We start from the raw sequence: 24850 nt of genomic DNA on the forward strand, positions 1-24850 counted from the left end.
TGTCAAAAAAATCCAATCCGAACACTATCCGTAGGGTACTCGATCCATTTAAAACCCGAAAACCGATCCTATAGGTTTTGGAAATGGTTTGGGTTTTGGTTTTCAAACCCGTCATGATTTAGGGTCGGGTTTGGTTTTTAGTGCCGGATTTAGGGTACCCGAACCGTTTAATAAAAAGATTCATTATAGTAATAATATTATAAATCGTCTATAAAGGTATAGGTATACTACTAAGATATTAAATTATAACATGATAAAGCATATTAAAACATATATATTTATAGAAGCATACTAATAAAACCATAAATTAGACTAATTTGAATTATAAAATCATAATTAATATAAACCATACTCAATATTAATTTATAATAATATAATCATCAAAGAAAAAAAAAATATTAAAATTTAAATGGTAAACGGGTACCCGATGGTAAACGGTTATGAAACGATTCTAGGTTTGAAAATTTAAATGGTTTTTTAAATGGTTTTGGAACGGTTTTGATATAAAATATCTTAAACGAAAACGGTTTTGGTATTTCCTAATTGGAAGGATACCCGACCCGTTGCCATCCCTACAATCTACACATGTACTGGACCAAACTGTGCAATTACTCTGACCTATAATTAAACGAAATTAAGCCACACTTAATAAATTATGTTGGGAATTATCACATCAACAAAGTCAAAGAGTTATAATTAGGAAGTGCACGCATATGAATTATGAATGAATAGTCTGAAAAAGGTTTTCGGACGTACGGCTCCCCAGACCCCACAATATTTTTTATCCCCTCAAGACCGGTCCCATCCCAAGCAACCAAAGCTAGGGCTTTGGGCATCAATTGGCCCAAGATCATCATAGTTATTTCAAAAAAAAATTAGCATACCCAAAAATTAGCCTAGGCAAAGGAGGACATGTGCTCTGCTGCAGGATAGAGCATCAATAAATAAAGCAAACATATCATCTAGGTTGATCTCATGCAACTAAAGAGCTAATCCAAAATATAACCACCGCATATCAATCAATGTCTGAAGATTTTAAAATCTATTAATCTGTTCCTGCTAATTGCAGGCATTCAGAAAACTGATCATGCCACAAATGTGATATCCAGTCTGCATAATCATCACATTATTTTTGACTCACACAACAAATTATGACATCGCTGCTCAATCACCATAAGTTATGCTGTTCATGAGCAAGAAAGGTTGGTTTTTGAAAGAATGATACAGAGGATATTTTCAAATTTGGTCGTTCATCGAAAAGAAAGGAAAAAAAAAAAAAAGCTTCCATGCCCTAGTAGTGATGGCCTCTCTCACGGATCCATGGCTGTTGTTTTGCAGATGGGGCATACATTTTTTTGCATTAACCACTTTTTGATACAGTTGGTGTGGAAATCGTGCCCGCAAGCAAGATTCCCAATATCATCTCCATTCAAATATGGCTCCTGTCATGACGAAGGTTGAATCAAAGAAGACACAACAAAACCAAGTTAGGAATCAGAACTGATTCACAAACAGGTTCATGAAGTAAAAACAAGCACAAACCTGACAGATACAGCAGGGCTCCAAATCTGGTGGCGACTCTTCTGTGATGCACACATATTTTCGTTGTTTCATAAGCTTCAAAATTGTGTCCTCACTAAGTCCAGTACTTACATCTCCAATGCGTTCCCCCAGAGCCAACAATTCCTACCAAAGAAACTAGTTTATCAGGGGAACTATCTTTCACTGGAATGACTAGGTCGACAAAAGTCGGCCTTTTACCTCATATGACATGTTGTCTACATCAAGGCGCATGTCTCTGTGCCTGTCATGCATCTCAGCCATGCCATGATATAGGAAAGGGTCGAAAAACATATAATCCTGACAAATTACACAAGGTCAAATGCTAAGAGTGTTAGATGGTCGGATAAAAAAGAAGAAGAAAGAAGCAAGAACAGAAGATTTTCTTGGATAACACCTCATCTCCTGCCTAGGGGAGCTGTTGGATTTAAAATTGTTATCAGTTTGCAGATGAACTAACTCAAACTTTATTCTCTAGAAACAACTAGTGATGCTAAACAAGATTATGCATTTCTGAAATGCCGATGCTACAGGAGTACCTTCAGCATCCACCCCAAGCACAGAAACACTAAGCGTACATAAGCTACAGTTCCAGTACATATAAATAACTAGGAAACCTAGCATTGCAAGTTGCATCAACTGTGCTATGCAGACAGGTTATGGACTATTGACATCATAAAAAGTAACGACCTCCGACATACCAACACTAAATTTGAAACTTGTGAAAATGTTTCTTTTAATTTTTCTTTTGGGTCCTTTGAAAGTAATTAAAAAAAGTATCTATATTCAGGATGGTAACAGTTTATGCTGAATTGAGTAAACAAGATGGTCACCAAACTACCTTCCCATGGAATTTTTACAAAAAAGAAACATGGGAAACAGGAGGTTTTTTTCCTGAACGACTTCACATGCTGGAAGCACATCCATGAAATATTGAGCATTTTAAACATTCCCATTGAAACAAACCCCATCACAATAAACTGAGCCTCCTTGATGGAAGGTCCAATGTAATTTTAAGAAATTTTGAGAAAAAAAAAATTTAGTTAAAGGAGAAGGTGAAACAAGAAAAATTGAACACATCAGAACTGTCACCACTGAGGATGTGCTTACCCGCAAGACTCAAGGAAAGAGAAGACCATAGTAAAAGAGATCACCCTTTTAAGTTCAAAATATTAAGAAAGACATTTTAAATCGAAAATCAAAACAAATCAGTGTAGCTAAAAACAAACCTCGACCTGAACGTTTTCACCCCTGCCCATGGCATTCAAAACTTGACGAATCTGTTGAACAGGGAAGAATAAAAACTGATTAGTCCCAGCATGCTGCATCCAACATGATTATCCAACCACTACGTTACTCTATCTGTATCGACTGGTATAACTTTTAAAGTCAAAACAACTAGGCAGTGCAACATCTCAAATTTAAAAACTAAAAGGCATCCTGCAAGCATTCTTCCACAAATAATAACATATTGACCCCAACACTTATGTTTTGAATCATGATACACCATAACTGGATCCATTTTCTGAATGCAAGATACTGAGGTATCTAAATTGCACAACTATTAGCTAATCATCACCTCTATGAGGTATTTAAGCTTCAAACAAATTAAACAACTTAAAGTTGAGAATTTTGCCATTTTTAACGTTACTTGAACTGTTATATTTAGTTCTTTTGTTATATGTTTTCCATTTTTAATATTTTCTTCATGCCAGAAATCACATAAAATAGAGTGCCCAGATAAAAATATCTCATTTGAAAAAATTTATTCTAATGAAGGATAAAAACGTAAAGATAACATAATTAATTTATGGTTAAAAAAAAAAGGCAGAGAGATTCATTTCACTGAGGTAGGGAACTCTCCATCTAAAGATTATTCTTTTCGCTACAATACCAACACAGACTATGTACTAGATTTAGTATCTGAAAATTATTCCAATCCCGTAACTAAATGATAGACTTAACAAGAAAATATAATTAATCAATAATTAATAAACGACTGCAGAATATTAATTCGTTGATTAGAGAAGTTTGCATTTTAACATCACAATTCTGTGGCCAAAATTAGCTTAAACAAGCAACATACTAAAATTAGTATCTAAAAATATCTCCTTTCTTAAGTAAAGGATGATAGATACTCAAAATAAGAAAGTACTTTACGGGTAATAAATGACATAATGAATATTAATTCATTGATGCACCGCACCCCCAATTGCAGATGACTCTACTGCCACGAAACCTTATACAGGCCACCTACTGCATTTCGTACCTAACATCTATAAGCAAGCATCACAAATCAAGCTAAAATTGAAAAATTTTGTACTATATTAATCAGATTCTTCACCTTTAAAATTCTTTTTTTGATGATAAGAATAAAGCATCATTCCTTACCATAAAATAACAAAAAAAAATTGTAAAAAATATGTTATATAAACTAAATATAAAATTATTGTACCCGTCACCAAATACATTCTACAAATCCTAGAAATTCCCATGTCAACAGAATAACCTAATACAAAAAAGAATGCACAAAATAGGTATGGAACTCTCAAACATTTGTTAATATTGCAAACTGACAGCTAGTTCCCTTCATTATTAGCTGAAAGAAAATAATGATGGCTAATCACGGTACTGAATGTAATGTACACCGAAGTATGCCGTGCACAGTACAGAAATATTAATATTAATGGCTATGACAAAATGACAGAAACTAGCTGTGAAACACGGGAAACCTCAACAAAACCTTCTCATATATAATACTACAGTACATAATTTACATAAAAATTATAGTGCCTGGCCAACGTTATTACGATATTTTCTACATATTTTAGATCCTTTTTAAAAAGATAAAATTACTTTTACAATTTCTTTGTTTCAGGATGCTTCAGATTCAACGACAAGCTAAAGCAAACAATCATCTAGTTGCAATCTATCCTCTGTAAACTAGTGTTCTGTAAGATATTAAAAGAAAATGTCTCACATAAATATGCATGAAACATGTAAGCTTACACGGACTGATAAAATAAATATGGAAAGTGGAAAAGCGTGCTTAAGACTTAAGAGACATAACATTTGTAAGGGATGGACAAGCAAAAATGTAACAAAAGTAAAACAATAACTTAATGCAGACTAAGAATGGAAAAAGAAATATAATAATGATAGAGAGTGAAGAGTTGACAAAGGAAACTCGTAATTATTACAAAAGGCCACACACATCAAATTTGCATAGAAAACCGCCGGGAAAGTCATCTGATTTGTATAAGGAGGAAGCTTTGTGGGTCAAAGGCCTTTTTGAGAAGGAAGAAATAAAGCTGACTTCTGATGATTGTGATGGTAATAAGGGGTCAAGGCCTGATGAATTTCCTTTCCCTTCTTTAATGCCAAGTGGGAGAGTCTAAGAGACGATATCATTGCCGTTTCACTGAGATTTTCAATCTAATGTTATCTATGGGTTTCCATGAACTAAACTTTTATTGCGTTCATTCCTAAGAAAATTGTAGCCTCGAGAATTTTTTTTCTCCCCATTCCCTTAGTGAGGAACCTAAAAATTAATCTCCACAGTCCTTGCCATGATGTTAAAAAGGAAAATCCAAAACCTCGGGACCCCGCTCTCAAAAAGGATGCCTCTTTGTTTGCCAACAAGTGCTTGACACTGAAATTAATAAAGCCACAAGGGGTTGCAAGTTAGACATGGAGAAAGCCCTCAACCATGGCAATTGGAACTTCTTACTCTACCTTTTGGGAAGAATGGCTTTGGCAGGATATGGGGTGTTTGGATTAAAAAAAGAAAAGAAAAAAAAGGCATCTCATCTCTTTCCTTTTCGATTACCATTAATGGCCGAGTTTCAACCTCTTTTCACTATTCACTTGGCTTGAAACAAGGGGATCCACTCTTCCTTTTTTTATTAATTTGGTCATGTAATGGTCGAGCTTCAACCCCTTTTCAATATTTTCTTGGCTTGGAACAAGGGGATCCACTCTTCCCCTCATGTAATGGAAGTGCTTACGAGGATTATTTTAAAAGCATTGGAATGGGATCTACTACACAGTTTTACTATATGAAGAGATTAGAGGGAGCTTGAAATTACTCACTCTTCGCGAACGACACCATTATCTTCTGCCAGATAGCAATAGATAAAATCCTTCACTTTAGGTGCCACCTCCTTTTGCTTTGAAGTGGCCATGGGCTCAACATTAATTTTATCAAAAGTGAATTTATCCATCGGAGGAGTTGAACTTGAGCTTCCAACAAAAATCATGGGCTGCAGAAGTAACCTCCTTTCAATCATATGCTGGCATCCCTTTCGGAGTCAATTAGAGAGAGACAAGACTTTGGGACACCATGGTGGAACGATGGAAAGTTATGGGTTGGAAAAGAAGTGTAGGAGGGGATTAACCATAAGTCCCATGTTCACCACGCCAGCTCAAGTAAGCACACGTCTAGGAGGCATTCAACGGAATTTTATTTGGGGTGATTCATATGAATCCGCGCATTCCACCTTGTTTGATACAAAAGAGTGAAGCTCCCAAGGAGATTGGACGCTTAGAGATTAAATCCCTAAGGTTGCCTTGTTGAACATTCAAAAACAAGGCTCTCCTAGCCTAATGGTGGGAATGGAAACAGGGTTGATTTTTAGAGAGACAGGGGGATATCCCCAAAAGGATACTTTACTAGGCTTATATACATCAGTAAGAAATACAAATGATGCTGGCTCTGGGAGTTTATCCTTCACGAATGCCAGGGCTTCCTGTACTGTGCTCTTCAAGAGAATCCATGGATTGGGAGTTGAAACTTCTGAGTTCTTTCTTTTATACAATCAACGTGACTAAGCTTCTTTGCTTCCAGAGGACTAGATAAAATTTAGACAAGACGGCCTCCAAGTAAAGACTTTTTACTCAAACATGAATCACATGATCCATTCCATAAGTGGTAGTAAGAAGGATTTCCCTCAAAGGAAATAAATTTGAAAATGCAAGCTCCCAACCAAAGAAGTTTTTAGCAGCCTAGAAAGCAACAGGGGAAAGAATTCTTATGATTTGAGTTTGATAGTCTTCAAAAGTTTGGGATTACTTTAGTCAATGGATGCTTCTCTGTAAATCTAATATCGAAACAGCGAGGCACCTAATTCTCCACTATTAAAGTGTGAGCAAGCTTCAAGAAACAACTCTTAACATCATGTCGATGAATTGGATAGTTGCTACATTGGTGGAAAAGGAGTTAAGAACTTAAGGTGCAGGAACTATTGTAAATAATAAGTTAGAAGCAAAACTCATCAGCTCCATTCCCTCAGCTATTCTAGGGAACAAATGCAAAGAAAGGAATAAAAGGTCTTTCAATGGGGGAAAAACTCATTTTGGAATCATCATATGCAGATGGATAAATAGCATATGCTGCTGGTCCGATGATGGGAAAGATGTAAATGAGGATTGGCTCATTCATGTGCTTAATGTCTTGTAATTGATGCTCTTTGTACATGGGAGGACCTCTTAAACCATATTTTGATAAACCTTTATTTCCAACTCAAAAATATTAACCTCCTTCAAGTTGGAAAGATCTCCAGCACCTTACATAGAAAGACCACACAAATGAAAGAAATAAAAGTATAACATTAACCACCTACTTCTAATAAATGCAATGAAAATCAATGTGTCATAATCATGACTTTGATAGTATGTCTAAGAAAAATTGTAGAGCTTTAGCTGCGAATACCAATTTTGGGCAACTTAAGGAAGATAAACCAAATGATTTCTGAATTGTGCAATAAGCACGAGGCATAAGAGTGTTTGGTTGCACTGGCAATCAATACTTAAACTTGAAGAAACTACAGCATTCAGAAACCTTGCATGCATAGAGGGATGATGATCCAATAGAACATCAGAAAATCAAGTCTCTCGATGTTTCTATATTTGATGCACTGGAAAAAAAAAACTAAGTCTTTCTTTTGAATATAAGACATGAAGTATTTCTTATGGACAACTCTATCTCTCCGAAAACAATCCTATGGGTCATAAAAATTGATACAGAAGAACATAAACGATAAATCAGAGAGATAGCAATTGAAGGAGATGTGGCAATGGTCAAACACACTATAAATATAAATGCTGAAATTACACCAGCATCCCCTCGAACACAACTGGCAAATGACTGAATCACGATGGAAGTGTATCTAGCACATGAGAGAGATTGCAATAACACATGAAGATGCGAGAAACAGCTACAGCAAACATCAATCTCACACGCAAAGTCATATAAAGCAAATTTATGTAGTGTCGGAAAAGCCCACAACAATGGCATGGAGCATGGTAGGGTCCTAAATTCATAGGCAGGTGTCTTGAACAAAGTCGTACATACTGAACCTCCACTTGAACTGATAACACACCAAAGTTCAGACGACCAATCTATAGCGCATGAAATCAGTAAGCAATATAAACTGCAAAGATGGGAATGCAAACGAGAGACTGGCCGAAATTAGAGACTTCCATAAGCAAATTATGTGTTGCTAATGGCGGGAGACTATCTTGATGGCTTACAGGGTGTTGTTTGCTCTTTTATTTTTGGGTTTGAAAAATTGATGGGCGGTTGTTTGGGTAACATAGATGCTTGACCGAGAGAAGAAAATCACAAACTGGCTGAGAAATATTTTAAGCCAAGAAGGAAGAAGGACAATAGCAAAAAGAACGATCATACTTTTCTAAAGCCTTCGGGAAATTAAGGATATTGTGAAAGCTTGTTAAGTTCAGTGAACACAAGTAGCAGCAAATAGAAGTTCTAGTATGAAGTTTAGATCTTATTACTTAATGTTCAAGACCCCACAGACAAGAAAAACAAACAACAAGAGTGAAATTGCATGACATCTATATTAAAGTTCCATCACTATATTAAGCGAAGAAATTGTGCACAGTAGCTCGTGATTCAGATTCCAGTGCTACCACAATTCCACATCTATATTATAAAATGCCTCAGAAACAAATTTAATGACAAGCAGATAATATATATAGTCCAGTGCCAAACCTCAGATATTAGCTGGTGTCTCCCCTCCATGTCAGCAGCTAAAGCCTGCAATGAATGGGACATACCAAGAACATCTGCACCTTGTCTCTCCATCAAGAATACGGACCTTCGATTGGGTTGATGATGACCCTGACCACCCATACCAGATGACATCGCTAAGTCCTGAGAGGAAGCCGAATCGCTGGAAGATAATGGAGAAAAATGAGCAGCAAGACCAACAGATTCAGCTTCAGAAGTAGGAAACAAAGACCAAGGAGAAAGTTCTAGCAATGTTTGTTGATTATGTGCTAGGGAGTGGTTTTGTATCAGAGCCGAAGTAGGCAATGGATGGATGCTTGAACTGGAGCCAATTCGACTGGAACTTGAAGGGACATTTCCAGATCTGTTCAAGTTTCCAGAGGCCATATTCCAACTTGCCGGATCTTGGACCATATTTCTCACCTCAGATGAAGGCACAAGCATGGGATGCCCTGGATTCGGTCTAGGGATGTTTCTTAAGGTCACTTCTTCTCGTGCTGCAGCACCTCTCTCTCCACAGAAAAATGAACTTGATAAATTGCCAGCTCTAGGATTAGAGGCTCCATTCCAAGGGAATGTATGCAAATTCCTTGAGGAACCAGAAATGTTCATAGCAGGATGAGAGCTCTGGAGAGCACTCAAATTTGGAGAAGCTGCTGAAGTCGATCTCAAATCCAGAGAATCAGTAAATGAGACGGGCCTTGTTGATTGATGAGGGGAAACATTAGACCGCCCGGCACCCCCAGCAGAAGACAAATTGAATGGTAATTCCAGATGATGGCTGGGATTTACTCTCCTCCCAAAACTTCTCAAGGCAGTTTCAGCATTCCTGGAACTACTTGCAGAGGGAAAGCCATTGGAAACAATTCCTCTCATACCAACCCCAATTCCAGGGTTTAGCTGCTCAGGCAGACAAGTTGAGGAACTTTGCAAGTGTGTAGATACATTTAAGCTGCTAGAAGCATCATAAAAGGCCGCTGGACCAGGAGGACCAGCATGCCATACACCATTTTCAGCTCGGGGAAAGCCAGTTGGACTTCCGCTAGGATAAGGCTGACTGGAAGTACCTTCAAGGGCCTTCCTCTTGCATGATGAACCCACTACACCAGATGAACACCCAATATTATCATGAGTGGACGAAGAAGATGTCCGCTCTGTCTCTACTCCATGTGAGAAATATTGATTAGGGCCTATACCATCCCAGCCGATTCCACTGTTGCCTATATGTGTCGCATTCTGTGGGATGTGATTTGAACTGGAACCATGCAAGAATAACAGGTCACTCCCAACCTGACTGCCATTAAAACCAATACTGTCTCTCTCTGGAAAGAGGGTATTCGTTGGTCCTAATCCCCTTTCTTCTGACCTAGAACCAGAACTACGTTGCGCACTGATTGAAGAAGACCAACCATTTTCACCTTTTGTACCATCATCATTGACCTGATTTTGCAGGCTCAAGCTAGAGCTAGGTACATCTGAATTCCAGCTATTAAAGCTCTGAACATCATGAGCAACAGCATTTAGACAAGATTGCTCACTAGAATCCACACAATTCGACAAGCGATTTTCAACTGTATTTGGCATGTTGTTGAAAGAAGTGTCTTGACTCATGCCAGAGTTACCAGAACCAACGGTAGTGCTACGAGTACGACGTTGCATCGCAGTCAAATGTTTTAACTAACTGAAACTGTCAATTGATATTTCGATCTTTCAACACAATGGTGCTTCATAAAACACACTTCTGGGGCACATCTAAAATCAAGTAAAAAACAAAAAGTGGAAACAAAAAAGAAACATAAGGTAAAAGTACCATTGAATAACAAATATATAACCGGAAAACAAAACAGGCTTAGATCAGATAGAGTGTAAAAATGAGAAATAAAACTAGTGTTATTTAAAAATTCACCATTCACTTACAAATATAATCATATCGATCCCATGCCCCATGCCCCTTCAGCAATCATAAATGCTACTTGAAAACCCTGAAATATGTAACCTCCAAAGTAAAATAAACTGATAAAATAAAATTGATCATGGACTGCAGTGGATATCTAGCAATAACTTCAACAGGATGAATGGATTACTCTATACAGCACGCAATTATTCACTCCGGACCCTAACACTTTACGTAAAACACACAGATTACTTAGTCATTATGCGTTATGCGATCAATGCAGCAGCAGTTCAAATCCTTCAAAAACAAAGACTTATGAATTATGATCATTATATTAAGTTCTCATGTGGAAAGCTCACGACTCCAAAGAATTGTTTCAGCTCACATACAGTTAACACGAAGATATGTCCAGAAGAATGCGGTACTTCATGCCAAATGCATAACAATTTGACCTCAAATGTATACAGAAGATGCTGAACCAACAATTATAGAGGTATGAAAAATAATAATTCCAATTACTAACTCACAAAGCATTCATACCCTAATGAAGAGAAAGAGTGGGAGATAAAATCTGTGTGAGAATCATCATAGCCACCATACGTAATGAACTTTTTGCTTTCAAAAAGGCAAAATAAAATACCCAGATGACTGCTTTTTCTATTAGGCCAAAAACCAATCAATTCAATACAATTCAATTGATATCAATAATGCCCCAAACCTTGTGCTCCAAAAATCAAAATGGAAAACAGAAGTAAATGATCAAACCATGATATCAAAGCTAAAACCATCAAATGCATGCCATCAATGCTCCCAATTTTGTAAAAAAAATCTATGATGGGTATGCCCGATTCTGTTATTCTTTCATGGCCGAATAGATACCAAAGCAACCAAACCAATATAAACATCATTTGTACATGCCCGAGTGAAAACACAAACAATTTTTTAAAAAAATAATCTAATACACGCTATTACAATGATATCGGACATAACTGAAAAACCCAGGAAAAAAAAACACAAAGAGGGGTTAAGGGAAGTACCTGAGAAAGCAATAGATATGAAATGGAAGAGATCGAAGAAAAATGGGATAAGATCAAAATGGGTACTTGATAGAACCAAAGGCGTTTTTCTTTTTTTGATTACTTTTTTCCTCCCTCTCTTCTCGTTCTTGTCCTCCTTCTCCCCTCCTGGTTTTCAGTTGCTCTGGTTTTTCTAATATTTCTTTTTAATATAAAGAGGAGATAATTAGAACAAGACAAACAGAGGACAAAGATCAATGGGATGTGAGAGAGACAGGGATAGAGGGGCAATGTAATGTTTTTGTGATTTTCTAATTGAAAAAAAAAATTAATGGGATTTTGGAGGAGAGAGATTCAGAGGATTGTGTCTTAAAAGGTATTTTATTTATGAGTTTTTTCCATTAAGAGGCAAATGGTCGTTTCATGCAATGAAAAAAAATGGGTCCTACAATCTTTTATTTCCAATTCCATGACTAAATTAGGTGAATATGTAAATAAATAAAACTGGAAAGAAATCTGGTACCAAAAAAAGAAAATTTGACAGTGAAAAAGGTGGTGGATTCTCAAAATATTGGATGGATTTGAAATTTTTGGTAATATTTTTTTGCACTTGCCATTCCCATATTTTCCATCTATATATATATATTTATTCCTTCTAGAATTGGATTATGCTGCTTCTTAAAGGAAGAGTAACCCTTCCTTTTTTATTTTTTTAATATTAATATTTTTAATAAATTATAAAAAAAATAAATATCAATGATTTTGAATGTATTTTATGTTGAATAAAAATATTAATTTACTTAAAGAAAATGCATGAAAAACTTGTATGAGTCAAAACTTTGGACATAAAAGTGTGAAAGATTTTTTTTTTTTTTTTTTAAAGATGCAATAGTTGAATCCATGATGAAACGGTCAAAATCTTAGAAACATTTTATTTGTTATCTTTCAAAAAAATTTGAAAAAAATTATATATCTAAAAATGTTTTGTTTTAATTTTTTTTTTAAAATGTTATATATCTAAAAATGTTATTTTTCTAAAAATATTATATGTCTAAAAATTTTAATTTATAAAAAACATTATATATCTAAAAATGAAGAAAATAAGGGACTGCAGAGTACCACGATCCTCCTAATCCTTGTTTCTCTAGGATTATGCTGCCAATAGACAGCAACTTTTTGGGCTAAATCAGGGCCGAATTACTGATAATTCTCTAGTCAAATTGCCTCATTGCATTGCATTGTTGGGCCATGCGTCATCTCAAACAAGGCTTATTCTTAATACATAGTGGTAGTGCCTTAGTTCATACAAAGTAGAGTTATCTTAACAAGTTTGGGCCAACTCAAAGCCCAATTCAACACAAAATGTTCATATCAATTGTTTGGAAAAGCCAATGGGAGTCAATCATATAGTCAGCTCATTACATCACCTGATTCAAAACTAATAGTAAAAATGACAAAAAAAAAAAAAATTCTCATAAATGAATAAAATTCCTAATAATCCAAAATTTCCAAGAGGATGCAACACTCGCGTGCGCCAAAGAGAAATCTTTACATAGCAAGTAAACTGTGCCAGCCTACTAGGTGTGCCCATCTGCTTCGCTGACGAGATGCACAACACTTTAAAAAGAGGCTGTAATTAGCAAAATCTCCTCCAATCTCCCCAAATCATGTTTTCATTTTCTTTTTTGCATTATTAGGATTTAGGCTAGGGTTTATAATTTAGGATTTAAGATTTTTTTAAAATAAATATTATTATAACATTATGATCATCAAAATATTCAATAATATTAAAAAATATTAAAAAATAATGATTTGGAATAGTTACACCTAGAGTAATTACAGCCCACTATCCTCACAACACTGACTCCGCCTGTGATTCCCGAGGTATTGACATTCTCTATGTTAGAAAAATTGTAGTCAACTATAGTTTGACCTAAATTTAATGACTAATGAATGAGAGTCATTGAATAATAATTGATGGGTCTTAATCTTCAATATGAAGAGAAGAGTTTGGAGTTTAATTTGGTCCAAAACCATTTTTTGGTTGAATGGAAATTGACTCCAAAATAATCATGTTAATCATGAAGAACAAAGTGTATAAATGTGTGTATGAGAATCCCACATTGGAAAAATTCAATGTGGATGTGTTATTTATAAGTGTAATGTATGGGCTTTGTCGCAACCGGGGTCACGACGCGGACCGGCGTTTGAGGATGAAAAATGTTTAGAGTCGCCACCAATTGATTTAAGGTGCAATTGGACACCGAAAAGACCTGCGAACCAGAGAAAAGGGTACGGGGATCGATTGAGTGTGGGGAAGGTGTTAGGCACCCCAAAACTCCCGTTTGAAAAAGGTTACCCGGATTAATCTAATGGCTATCTTATGGAAACTTGCTCTTTGCAAGGTGTAATTGTTAAAGTTTGAATTATTACTTTCAACACACTTATCAACTTATGATAGTGTTTGAAAAAAAGCTTGGAATATTACTATCAATTTATGATGATTTTTATTTGGAAATAGGTTTGAAATAACACTATCAACTTATGATAGTTTTGGGAAAAGATTTGTAAGAATACTATCAACTTATGATAGCATTAAAAAAAAAATTGTAATATTACTAAAACTTATGATAGTTTTTATTTGGAGCCACACTACCAACTTTTGGTAGATTTAATTTTAAACACCAACTTATGGTGTTAATGATAAAATGTCCTACCAACTTTTGGTAGGTTTAATTTTAAACACCAACTTATGGTGTAAATGATAAAATGTCCTACCAACTTTTGGTAGGTTTAATTTTAAACACCAACTTATGGTGTTAATGATAAAATGTCCTACCAACTTTTGGTAGGTTTAATTTTAAACACCAACTTATGGTGTTAATGATAAAATGTCCTACCAACTTTTGGTAGGTTTAATTTTAGATACCAACTTATGGTTTATTTAATAAAATGTCCTACCAACTTTTGGTAGGTTTAATTTTAAATACCAACTTATGGCATAAATGATAAAATGACCTACCAACTTTTGGTAGGTTTAATTTTAAATACCAACTTATGGCATAAATGATAAAATGACCTACCGGTATAAATGATTAAATGACCTACCAACTTTTGGTAGGTTTAATTTTAAATACCAACTTATGATATAAATGATTAAATGACCTACCAACTTTTGGTAGGTTTAATTTTAAATACAACTTATGGTACAAATGATTATTTGGAAAAGTGTCATCTATCAATTTAACCTATTATTGCCAACTTATGGCAAATTCATAAATGAAATCAAATAAGGTCCATAATTCAAATAAAGGAAATCAACTTAGGATTTCTTCAATTGAAATGACCTATATTCAATTTTAAGCCTATATATTCATAATCCACACTTGTACAAATAATAAATGTCGAAATTATACAAGTCGACATGAATAAGATAAATTACACAATATGGGGGGCCAAATATACACAAATTGCAATAAACCAAACAAAATCTTGAAATTGCTCAAGCCTCCATCAACTCGTCCAAATAATATCCAAGCCCGAGCCTCGTCCAACAAAACAAACATAAAGAGAGGGAAAAATAGAATACTCAAATGTAAATCAAGATTTAAATCGAGTCAAGACCACATTATGAGATTCACACGTATCCAAACCAAGAAAATCAAATCCAAATATGGTCTCTCCCGCTTTTTCCAACAAGAAATAGAAGAAAAAAAATGCAAAGAGAAAGGGCTCAACATATTAGTATCGAAAACACTCACAAGCATCACATATGTCCAAGGTGAATGCAAGAAATACCATGTCTATTCTTAGTCAACATCCGAGGATGCTAAAAATGAATCAAACATTGGAATCAAAGTGTCAATAGAGCAATACTTGAGTAAAAGATATGAGGGGTATGAAGCTTCTACCAAAAAAATCCAAAGAATCGGTTTTCCCCCTCTCTCCTCTTCCTCTCTTCTTTTTTTGTTTTGCTTCACCAAAAGCCAAAGCCTCCTTCTTTCTTCTTTTCTCTCACGCCTCCTCTCTTCCTCTCTTCTTTTTTTTGTTTTGTTTCCTCTCCCCCTCCAAAACCAAAGTCTCTTCTCCCCTCTTCTTATTCTTTTTCTTTCCCCAATTTGTGCCACATTTCTCTCTTTGTCTCCTTCTTTTTATTCTTTTTCTTTCCCCAATTTGTGCCACATTTCTCTCTTTGTCTCTTTCTTTTTATTCTTTTTCTTTCCCCAATTTGTGCCACATTTCTCTCTTTGTCTCCTTCTTTTTATTCTTTTTCTTTCCCCAATTTGTGCCACATTTCTCTCTTTGTCTCTTTCTTTTTATTCTTTTTCTTTCCCCAATTTGTGCCACATTTCTCTCTTTGTCTCCTTCTTTTTATTCTTTTTCTTTCCCTAATTTGTGCCACATTTCTCTCTTTGTCTCTTTCTTTTTATTCTTTCCCCAATTTGTGCCACATTTCTCTCTTTGTCTCCTTCTTTTTATTCTTGGCTTTTTCTTTCTTATTTTTTACTTTTCCATTCTGCAAAAACAATAAAAAGATTAAAACAATTCTCTTATTTTTAGATATTTTCTAAGATTTGATCTTATTGGGTCAAGATTTGAGTATTTAAGGATCCAAGAAAGGGATTATGAATATCTATGTGCTTATAGGTCAAAGAAATGAGCTTTTGCATTTTTTGTGTTCTTTTTCCTATTTTTTCTTTTTCGGATCGGACGAAATCCGGTTACTACAGCTGCCCCCCTTTGTATGTCCTTTATGAAATAAAAGGCAAACAAAGGCGTAGTCAACCGAGTTTCGTACGAGAATTGAAATACACGGGATCACTATGGCCATTCCTGGTTTGGCCAAATGTTTGTTCAAGAAAATAAAGGGGCACGGGATCACAAGGCCATTCCCGGCTTGGCCAACTGTTTGTGCAAGAAAATAAAGGGGCACGGGATCACAAGGCCATTCCCGGCTTGGCCAATGTTTGTGCAATAAAATAAAGGGGCACGGGATCACAAGGCCATTCCCGGCTTGGCCAACTGTTTGTGCAAGAAAATAAAGGGGCACGGGATCACGAGGCCATTCCCGGCTTGGCCAAATGTTGGTGCAGAAAAATAAAGGGCACGGGATCACGAGGCCATTCCCGGCTTGGCCAAATGTTTGTGCAGAAAAATAAAGGGCACGGGATCACGAGGCCATTCCCGGCTTGGCCAAATGTTGGTGCAGAAAAATAAAGGGCACGGGATCACGAGGCCATTCCCGGCTTGGCCAAATGTTTGTGCAGAAAAATAAAGGGCACGGGATCACGAGGCCATTCCCGGCTTGGCCAAATGTTGGTGCAGAAAAATAAAGGGCACGGGATCACGAGGCCATTCCCGGCTTGGCCAAATGTTGGTAGTAGAAAAATAAAGGGCACGGGATCACGAGGCCATTCCCGGCTTGGCCAAATGTTGGTGCAGAAAAATAAAGGGCACGGGATCACGAGGTCATTCCCGGCTTGGCCAAATGTTTGTGTGAACTTTATGCAAGAAAATATCCATGAGTGTATGAATGTATGAAGAGAAATTGTATTTTATTTTTTTCATTTTGAAAATTCGACTTCGGTTAATTGTCGTCAGCACCATCACCCCTATCATCCTGCCATTATCCCTCATGAGAAGACTGCATCTTTTGATTCCATCCTATCTTCAATCTGCCATGTTACCCTTATTCTTGTATCTTTCATTCTCTTTTTGTCTGATCTTCCCATCGATTTACTGTTTACATCTGATTTCCATCAAATCCGACGTATCTTTAATGCTAAACAAAATCTCCCTGGCCTCCACTAATGCCTTTTAACGCCATTTAATTTCTTTTAGCCCTCCTAGAGTTAAGAACACCACAATCTCTCCGACTCCCCCATGCCTTTTAGCGTCATTTAATTTCCTTTAGCTCCGTCATAGCCAAGAACACCAAAATCTTTCAAGTCCCTGTGAAGAACAATATCCTAATGCACTTGTCATAATTCTCTTATTACTTTACTCAATTTCAAATAAATTCAATAGCATGGCGATGCTTGTACTATATGAGAATTTTGCGCAAGCAATCAAAATTTTGATGAAAACAATCAATGAATTAGGAACTCAGAAATGAATGACCTCAGAGCATTTTATTAAAATGGATAGATAACAAGAGAAACTGACGAGGTACGTATATGATTCCAGAAGGTTAGAAACAAAGGAAATAGCAGAAATCTTTGCAAGATATGAATGAAATAATTCGGATTCCGCACAAAACTGCCCCAGTTTTGTGTGCCCCCATTTTGCAATTATTGAATCTGACTACTTCCATATCACTCGTCTCCTTCGCAGCCTCATCATGCATACCCCTGAACATAGCCAATTCACCTGTGTACAGCCTCGCCATCTGTCATTCATTGTATTTCCTTATATTCATCTCAAATCCTCGAAAGGCCTCTGCCTCATTCCCCTTAGTTGCTTTCACCACACCCTTCTGATCTCAATATTATTTGAAGCTCCCATGAAGGGTTTTCACTATAGTAGAGACTTTTCTTCTTTCCCTAATTTTTGCCTGAAGCGTCCACGGGGGATTTTCACTCCAGCGGGATTTTTATTGCTCTAATTTTTGCCTAGACCGCCCTTTCGGGTTTTCAATCTAGCGAGCTTTTTACTCTAATTTTTGCCTAGATCGCCCTTTCGGGTTTTCAATCTAGCGAGTTTTTTTTTTTTTTTTTTTTTTTTTTTTTTTTTTTTTGCTAGGGGTAATACTTTTTGATGGCGTCTGCATTCACCGGATTAGGCAATTCTTCTCCATCCATTCTTGTCAATATTAATGCTCCTCCTTCAAAAGCTTTTTTCACCACATATGGTCCCTCATAATTCGGTGTCCACTTCCCTCGGTGATCCTTTTGAGGTGGCAAAATCATCTTCAACACTAACTCTCCCCCCCTGAAGCTGCGAGGCCGAACTTTCTTATTATGTGCTTTCATCAATCTTCTTTGATACAATTGCCCTTTGCAAATTGCTCTTAATCTTCGTTCTTCTATCAAATTCAACTGCTCATATCTCGTTCGAGTCCATTCTGATTCTTCCAAACCTGCCTCCAGAACTACTCGAAGGGATGGAATCTCCACTTCGATAGGCAAAACTGCTTCCATACCATACACCAAAGAGAAAGGAGTCTCCCCGGTAGATGTGCGTATTGATGTCCGATAACCATATAGAGCAAAAGGGAGCTTCTCATGCCAATCTTTGTAATTCTCTGTCATCTTCCTGATGATCTTCTTGATATTCTTATTCGCCGCCTCAACAGCCCCATTCATCTTTGGTCGGTATGGCGTCGAATTATGATGACGAATTTTGAACTGGTCACAAAAACCTTTCACCATTTTGCTATTGAAATTCGTGCCATTATCAGTAATAATTCTTTCCGGGACTCCATATCGACAAACAATCTCTTTCCTCAAAAACCGAACAACCACGCTACTCGTCACATTAGAATATGAAGCAGCCTCCACCCATTTGGTAAAATAATCAATGGCAACCAAAATGAAACGATGCCCATTAGAAGCCTTTGGCTCAATTGAACCGATGACATCTAATCCCCACATAGAGAAAGGCCATGGTGACGTCAACACATGTAATGGATTAACGGGAACATGTGTCCTGTCTGCATTAATCTGACACTTGTGGCATCTATTTGCATAACTTATACAATCCCTCTCCATGGTTAACCAATAATACCCTGCACGTATAATCTTCCTTGCCATTGCATATCCACTAGAATGAGTCCCACATATCCCTTCATGAATTTCCTCCATGACTTGCTTAGCCTCAGCAATATCAACACATCGAAAGAAAACTATCCCATCATTCCTTTTATAAAGAACATTTCCACTCAAGAAGAAAGATCCCGCCAATCTCCTGATGGTACGCTTATCATTTTCTGATGCTCCTGATGGATATTCCTTCTTCTCAATGTACTGTTGAATATCATGATACCACGGTTTACCATCAGGCTCTCCCTCCAAATTTAAACAGTAACCTCGAACTTCTCGTTTCTCGATTTTAATCACCTGCACTTCCCCTTTTGGGTCTACATCAAACATTGCTGCCAGAGTTGCCAGAGCATCTGCTATTTGATTTTCTCCCCTTGGGATATAATCCAGCTCCACCCAATCAAAAAACTTGATTAATTTTTTGATATGCTGGTAGTATGGAATAAGCTTGTCATCTTTGGTTTCCCATTCGTCATTCAATTGCCTAATCACCAACTGTGAATCACCATAGACCTGTAGCCTCCTAATCCCCATATCAATGGCAGCTTGAATTCCCATCGTACATGCTTCATACTCAGCCACATTGTTGGTACATTCGAAATACAACTTAGCTGTAAACGGTATAACCTTCTCTTCAGGTGATATTAACACTGCACCAATTCCGCATCCTATAATATTAGAAGCGCCATCAAACAACATAGTCCATTTTGCCAAATTCTTTTGATTCTCTTCTTCTATCGACACAGTCATGACATCAATATCTGGAAATTTCAAATCCATAGTTTGAGTATCATCAATCGCTCCCTCTGCCAAATAATCTGCTATTGCACTCCCCTTGGTTGCCTTCTGTGTGACATATAAAATATCATATTCTGATAATAACATTTGCCATTTAGCTATCCTCCCTGAAAGAGAAGGTTTCTCAAAAATGTACTTGATAGGATCCATCCTGGAAATCAACCATGTAGTGTGATAAAGCATGTATTGTCTAAGTCGATGCGCAGCCCAAACCAACGAGCAACAAGTCTTCTCTAACATCGAATAATTTGCTTCACAACTGGTAAACTTTTTGCTTAAGTAATAAATGGCATGCTCTATCCTTCCTGATGAGTCATGTTGTCCGAGCACACATCCCATCGAACTATCTGAGACAGTCAAATAGAGAATAAGCGGCCTGCCAGCCACAGGAGGCATCAACACTGGAGGACTTTTCAAGTATTGCTTGATCTTTTCGAAGGCTACCTGACAATCTTTATTCCACTCAGTAGAGTTACTTTTACGCAACAATTTAAAGATAGGTTCACAAGTAGCCGTCAACTGTGAAATGAATCTGGCAATGTAATTCAATCTTCCCAAGAAACCCCTAACCTCTTTTTCTGTCCGAGGGGGTGACATCTCCAAGATCGCCTTCACTTTATCAGGATCTACTTCGATTCCTTTCCTGCTTACAATGAAACCTAACAACTTCCCCGAGGTTGCCCCAAATGTGCACTTAGCTGGATTCAACTTCAATTGATGCTTCCTTAATCGATCAAACAACTTCTGGAGATTCACAATATGATCTTCACCTTCTTTGGATTTTGCTATCATATCATCGACATATACTTCAACTTCTTTATGCATCATATCATGAAACAAAGTGACCATGGCCCTTTGATAAGTGGCACCGGCATTCTTCAAACCAAAAGGCATGACTTTATAACAGAAGGTTCCCCATAGAGTAATAAAAGTTGTTTTCTCGCGATCTTCTGGTGCCATCTTGATCTGATTGTAACCCGAAAATCCATCCATGAAAGAGAAGGTAGAATGTCTGGCTGTATTATCCACTAAAACATCAATGTGAGGAAGAGGGAAGTTATCCTTTGGGCTTGCGTGATTAAGGTCTCTATAGTCGACACACATCCGAACTTTGCCATCTTTTTTGGGGACAGGTACAATATTCGCCACCCATTTTGGATATCGAGCCACTGCCAAGAAACCAGCATCAAACTGCTTCTTCACTTCATCTCTTATCTTCAACAACATGTCTACTTTCATTCTCCTCAATTTTTGTTTCACAGGGGTACATTCTGGAATTAATGGCAACTTATGAACAACAATGTTTGTATCAAGACCCGGCATGTCCTGATAAGACCATGCAAAGACATCCTGGTAACTATGCAATAAATCTATCAACTTCTTTTTGCTTTCTCCTTCAAAGGCAGCTCCTATCTTGACTTCCTTTTTCTCCGTTTCAGTTCCCAAATTCACGACTTCAGTTAACTCTTGATGTGGCTGTATTATTTTCTCTTCTTGATTGACTTGTCTTAATATCTCAGGAAAAATCTCCATTTCTTCGTCTATTTCATAGTCAGATTCAACATTGCTAATGGGTGCATCAAAATCTGGGTCATTAAGTTCGTCCTCTTTATTATCATCATTTTCAATCCTGTTAAAGAAATGAATGAAAGTGGTTTTGAGAATGGAGAATAACACTTGAATGGAAATGAAGAAACATGAATATGGATGACTATCAAGAGATTTTCATTTCATGGAAAAGGAAATGTGAACAAAGATAGAACATGCAATCGCCATACTATAAAATCTATTGAAAGCAAAGTAAAGCATGCTCATTACAAAAGATCCAAACGAAAGCCGTGAGCTAGGCCCACGATGGTAGTGCACTCGGGATTACTCTTGCAGGTTCTTGAGAGATACTGGGAGCTCCAAACTGGTCCAGTTGCTAAGTTTGAAATTTGAAGGACGCGAGATGACAAAGCAAGGTCTAGCAGCTGAACTCTGTTCCCCTTCCACCACAGCAACTTGGAATTTTTCAAAATGATCACATATATTTGCCAAAATCGCCCTAGTTACACCAGTCGAGTTTTGAAATGACAGTTTTCCAAAAACTGCCCCAGTGTCAGTCAAACTTATCTTGTTTTGCATCCCTCCATACACAAAACTGTCATAAAGCCAGGGAATCGGTTTCTTTTCAACTTCCAATTCCTTTCCTTCCAAACGGGCAAGCCTCTTCGCCTGTTTTTCTGCTTGCACACGATTTCTGTCAACCCTAGTTGGCTTATAACCCAAACCCCAGCGTTCTGGATGTTTCACCATTTCTACTGGCTTCTTAATTCCCTGTCGATTCTTACCGAGTCCTTCTCCTGGGCGAAACCCCTTTTTCAACATAAATTTTGCTACATTCTTCGTAACCTTTGATATTTGTGGCTTTAGGGGAGAAAGTCCTTCCTTCCCGTAGCTAGCACTAGCAATTTCAAAAGATTGGAATGAACTCTGAATCCCCTCTGTCGGGGCATCAATAGGAGAACTATTAGACAAGCTGGCAACCATCCATTCTGACTGACCCTTTACTATGTAAACCCTTCCATCATAAACAAATTTGAGCATTTGGTGCAACGATGATGGAACAGCTCCCGCAGAGTGAATCCAAGGGCGTCCCAACAGGCAACTATAGGTTGGTGAGATATCCATTACCACAAACGGCACATTGAACATTACACTTGCAACCTGTAAAGGTATTTCAATTTCTCCCATAATCTCTCTACGTGTTCCGTCGAATGCTCTCACTACCATTGGTACTTGTCTTAGATACGATCTGTCAATTGGTAGCTTCTCAAAAGTCTCCTTTGGTAAAATATTGAGGGATGACCCATTGTCCACCAGGATACTTGCTAATTCCTTTCCACGGCACATGGCTGAAATATGCAAAGCTTTGTTGTGCCCCATCCCTTCAGGCGGAATATCATCTTCAGTAAAGGACAGCAAATGGGAGGCCAACACATTTCCTACAATGCCATTGAAAGAGTCTGTAGGAATCTTGTCTGATACATATGCCTGGTTTAACATTTTCATCAAGACTTGTCGATGTGGTTCAGAGCTCATTATCAACTCCAAGATCGAAATTTTTGCAGGGGTTTTCTTCAATTGATCCACCACCATGTACTCACTCTGCCGAATAATTTTCAGGAACTCCTGAACTTCCACGTCAGTTACCACTTTCTTTTTCTCTTCTGGGCGTACAAAAAGACCTTCTTCTGGAATAAAACCTGACTTTTCAACTTCAGGTATTGCTTTCCCTTTCCTTTTACGCTCTGCTTCAAGGTCCACCATTAGATTCCCTTCTGTCTCATTTCTCGTGTAACATCTTCCACTCCGGGTAACTCCACCGACGCCAGAAATATTATCTACCACTTCTCCTTGCTTTCCACTAGCTCCTGCTTCATAATTCCATGGCACAGCCTTGTCATTCTTGTACAAAGGATCTATTTTTGGAGTCACAGTCATTGGCTTGTCCTCTGTAGAGTATTGTAGAACAAAAGGTTTCACACAATTCGGTCTTGGTCCTTGGTAGTAACCCCCTAAGACATTGATATGGCCCTCTCGACTTTCTCCTTCTTCAAAAATAATTCTCCTCAAATCCATCAACTCTTGTACGTTCTCTCGAAAATCATTGCATTCTTCAATAGTATGACCTTCCATTCCACTGTGAAATTTGCAAGTCTTAATTGTGTCAAGTTGATTACTTTGGCGGAAAGAACTCATCATTTCAATCATCCCTTGCTCCTTTAAGATGTCAAATAACTGGCTCAATGGCATCGTAATCTCTGACACCCATCTCTTGATAACACGAGACTCACCAACACAATTCACACCCTCATTTCCATGGTTTGGCAGCGGATTGTTGTTAACATTTGGTTTGTCCACAGCATCCAAGTTGAGCCATTTTGCTTCAATCATCCCCTGAATTAACCTCTTGAAAGTCAAACATGCTTCAGTTGAATGTCCGGGTGCGCCCCCATGGTAAAGACATGTAGAATTTGGATCATACCAGGTAGGATATGGAGGCTGGTGAACTCTTCCAGGTATTGGTACTACCGCCCCTTGGGCTTGTAGCTTAGTGAAACACTCCGTATATGTCATAGGTATAGGGTCAAAACGTTCCACCGGCCTTCTGGGTCTTGGATTTTGGAAATTTGGACGAGGGTTTTGGTAGGTATTTGGGTTCTGAAAGTTTGGGTAAGTGTTTGGGTTTTGCGAGTACTGATTGGGTAGCGGTGTATTGAATCGGGGTGGGTAAGGATTTCGGATGTGGTGTTGGTTATAGTAGACTTCTGGGTTTGACATCCTTGGGGCATTGCTTCTAGGGCGATAGTCTGAAGTAAGCGCACCATAAACAGCGGGATCAAAATTTACAGAATGCACTTCAGTCTTTTTGCCTTTACTTCCTTTAGCTGGGTCCGGTTTATCAAGGGTGGGATAATGCAGAGTACCTCTCTTCATACATCGTTCAACTCGCTCTCCTGCCTGTATCATATCAGCTAGGTTATTGTGGCCACCTCCTGCCAAATTGGAAGTATAAGGTTCCTGGAGAGCATCAATAAAAGCATTCAACAAATCCTTCTCTGACAGTGGTGGAATTATCTGGGCTGCCAAATCCCTCCATCGATGAGCAAACTCCCTGAAGCTTTCCCCACTCTTCATTGTTGTATTCTGCAGATCATAAATGGTAGGGATCTTCTCTTCATTGTGCTTATATTGCTTCATAAACACTTCAGCCAAATCCTCCCACGAAGCTACTGATGAGGGATTA

The 24850-nt window shown here is 37.5% G+C and overlaps 1 protein-coding gene across 2 annotated transcripts; it reads right to left on the reverse strand.

Annotated features, from left to right (window-relative positions):
• Nucleotides 1-1013: 1013 nt before the first annotated feature.
• LOC119991642 (E3 ubiquitin-protein ligase MBR2-like) lies at nucleotides 1014-11842 on the reverse strand. 2 transcript variants are annotated; one of them, XM_038838017.1, is made up of 7 exons: nucleotides 11522-11842; nucleotides 10508-10572; nucleotides 8573-10342; nucleotides 2796-2840; nucleotides 1762-1860; nucleotides 1543-1686; nucleotides 1014-1442 (listed from the first exon to the last, which is right to left on the reverse strand). In XM_038838017.1, exons 3-7 carry the CDS (start codon nucleotides 10247-10249, stop codon nucleotides 1311-1313), a joined length of 2097 nt encoding a protein of 698 aa, XP_038693945.1. In that variant the 5' UTR covers nucleotides 10250-10342; nucleotides 10508-10572; nucleotides 11522-11842; the 3' UTR covers nucleotides 1014-1310. The 2 variants fall into 2 exon arrangements, with proteins under 2 accessions (XP_038693945.1, XP_038693944.1); XM_038838016.1 differs by having other exon boundaries at nucleotides 2790-2840; nucleotides 11522-11841.
• Between the last annotated feature and the right edge of the window lie 13008 nt (nucleotides 11843-24850).

This window comes from Tripterygium wilfordii, chromosome 22, assembly GCF_013401445.1.
Source record: "Tripterygium wilfordii isolate XIE 37 chromosome 22, ASM1340144v1, whole genome shotgun sequence".
Classification (NCBI taxonomy): Eukaryota; Viridiplantae; Streptophyta; class Magnoliopsida; order Celastrales; family Celastraceae; genus Tripterygium; species Tripterygium wilfordii.

Bases quoted from the DNA above. Each gene is read 5' to 3' on its own strand.
- LOC119991642 (XM_038838016.1), bottom strand. From the start codon at position 10,249: ATGCAACGTCGTACTCGTAGCACTACCGTTGGTTCTGGTAACTCTGGC. The intron at 1,861-2,789 runs GTTTGTTTTTAG...GTAATTTGTCAG, and splicing joins GTGAAAACGTTCAGGTCGAG to GATTATATGTTTTTCGACCC. The intron at 1,443-1,542 runs GTTTGTGCTTGT...TCGTCATGACAG, and splicing joins AGCCCTGCTGTATCTGTCAG to GAGCCATATTTGAATGGAGA.